General features: G+C 43.1%; 1 protein-coding gene across 1 annotated transcript in view; it reads right to left on the bottom strand.

The window, feature by feature from the left end:
- The window catches only part of Ace2 (angiotensin I converting enzyme 2), a 49572-nt gene that overhangs the window by 4347 nt on the left and 42907 nt on the right, over positions 1–2318 (bottom strand). Inside the window, exon 17 of the mRNA XM_021188276.2 lies at positions 1534–1650. Within this exon, the coding sequence (XP_021043935.1) occupies positions 1534–1650 (117 nt within the window). The remainder of the gene's footprint in view (positions 1–1533; positions 1651–2318) is intronic.

Below are 2318 nucleotides of genomic sequence, written 5' to 3'. Positions count from 1 at the left end.
ACCAGCAATGGAGGAGTGTTACTCTTTCTCCACATCCTCGCCAGCATCTGCTGTCACCTGAATTTTTAATCTTAGCCATTCTGACTGGAGTGAGATGGTATCTCAGGGTTGTTTTGATTTGCATTTCCCTGATGATTAAGGCCAAATTTTCTAGGCACACCCTATTCAGCAGGTCTGAGATCTGGTCTGAAGGGTAAATAGAATTCCTGGGATAGCTCAATAGTGCCACCTAGTGAGGTGTCAGGGACAGGAAACTTAGAAAGCATTTTGCTTGCTTGTGTTCTTCCTTCCTTCCTTCCTTCCTTCCTTCCTTCCTTCCTTCCTTCCTTCCTTTTTCCCTCCCTCCCTCCCCATTCTCTCTGTTTCTTTGATTTTAATGAGAAAGAGAACCGTCTGTCATCCATTCCTGCTATCTTGTTTAAAACAACTGAGGCAGTCTGGACAAGTTATTTGTTATGAGTGATCACTGCTCCATGGTAAATTCTTCTCTTGGTGTGAAAGGAACTTAATATTTACTTTCCTTATTTCCTGCTTTGGGCAGTTCAATAACTCTTTCATTGTCATAATGTCCCTGTACAAATGGTGGCAGTGTGTGCCCATTTCTTGTCTGCACTTTCCAAGCATGATAGCCAACCTTCCTTTAGCTAACATGACTTCCCTTCACCTGAGGCCATTGTCAAGCTAGAGAGGCTAGGGAATGAATATCACCAGAAAGAGTTCCTGGCCAGTGACTAGGGAGATGTGGTAAAGATCCGAGCTCCTGCAGTCCTCTGCTGAGACAATTCGGGTACACATTCTACCATATCCTAGAGTTGTCCGACAGGACTGCCTAGCAGAAACTCTAGTTCCTGACAATGACAACTTGTCTGATAACTTGGAATCTGTCACATTTCCCCAGGTCTCTGTCTCCTGTCTACAGTTTCTAGAGGAGCTTCTCAGCACTCCTTATGCTTGCTTGCAAATCAAGACCTTCATCTGGCCAGTCCCCAATCAAAGCCGGTCTTGCTGTTGGATTATAATCAAGAACCCAAGTTTGTGTGGTTAAAAAGATGGTTCCACCAGCAAAATGCCTGCTGTACAAGCATGAGGACTTGAGTTCTGATGCCCAGTACACATATAAAAAAGCTGGGTGTGGTGGTACCCAGCACGTGTCTACTCCAATGCTAGGAATTGGGGGAGATGGGAAGATCTCTAAAGTTCACTTGCCAGCCCAGGTAAATTGATTAACATTGGGTTTAGTGAGACATCATGTCTCTAAAAGCAAAGTGGTGATGGGTCAGAAAAGACAACTATGTCAACTGCTGGCTTCTACATATATAACCATATCACATGTACACACACCCACACAAATCCATACATAGACCACAGACGCCACCACCATAGTCACAAGGACAACCCATGTTTTGAGATGAGGTAAAAGACATAAATGATTTTAAATGATGTCCAGCACACAATATTGCACAAAATGTAAGCTATTGGCACATTAGCTAACTCCTTCATCTTTACATGGTTTGTTTGAAAGTAAAATGTCACCTGATGGCATCTTCAACTTCACTTCTAGGAATGACATCAGACACATTTTCGGGTGAGGTGACAAAGAAGTTGAAGGAGACTCTTGGTTTCAAATCACTCACTCGTACATCTTCCTCTCTGTGGGGGAACAAAAAGAAACATTTTTCTTCTTTCCCAATGAAAGAACTCAAGAAAGAAATTCCTTCACCTGCTGGTGGAATGGAGATTAGAACACGGCTCCTGGATGAGGAGACACAGAACAGGGCAAACAGTAAAAAGACAGAATTGACTAAGAATCTTGACACTATCCAAAGCACATGAAATCAGTAGCATAAAAGTTGTAATAACCCACATTCCAAGCATGGTAATGCATGCTTCTAATCCCAGCACTTGGGAGGCAAAGGCAAGCAGATATCTGTGTGTTTAAGACCAGCCTAGTCTACAAATCAAGCTCCAGGACAGGACAGCCATGGCTATTACACAGAGAAACTGTGTCTTAAAAACAGAAAGAGGCAGGGTTGAAAGACCACCTTTGATACTGTTTTTCCTGACTATCACACAAAACATACATCTGTTCAAGTCTTTTTAATGTCAACCTAAAACACTAAGAGAATCAAGAATTCTAGGCAGTGGTGGTGCATGCCTTTAATCTCAGTACCCAGGAGGCAGAGGCAGATAGATCTCTATGAGTTCAAGGCCAGTCTGGTCCACAGAGTAAGTTGCAGAACAACCAGCAATACACAGAGAAACCCTGTCTCAACAGAGAGAGAGAGAGAGAGAGAGAGAGAGAGAGAGAGAGAGAGAGA

The sequence above is a fragment of the Mus pahari genome, chromosome X (assembly GCF_900095145.1).
Source record: "Mus pahari chromosome X, PAHARI_EIJ_v1.1, whole genome shotgun sequence".
Lineage (NCBI taxonomy): Eukaryota > Metazoa > Chordata > Mammalia > Rodentia > Muridae > Mus > Mus pahari.
The sequence above is the reverse complement of the archived record's forward strand: the minus strand, read 5'-3'. Positions and strand labels throughout refer to the sequence as shown.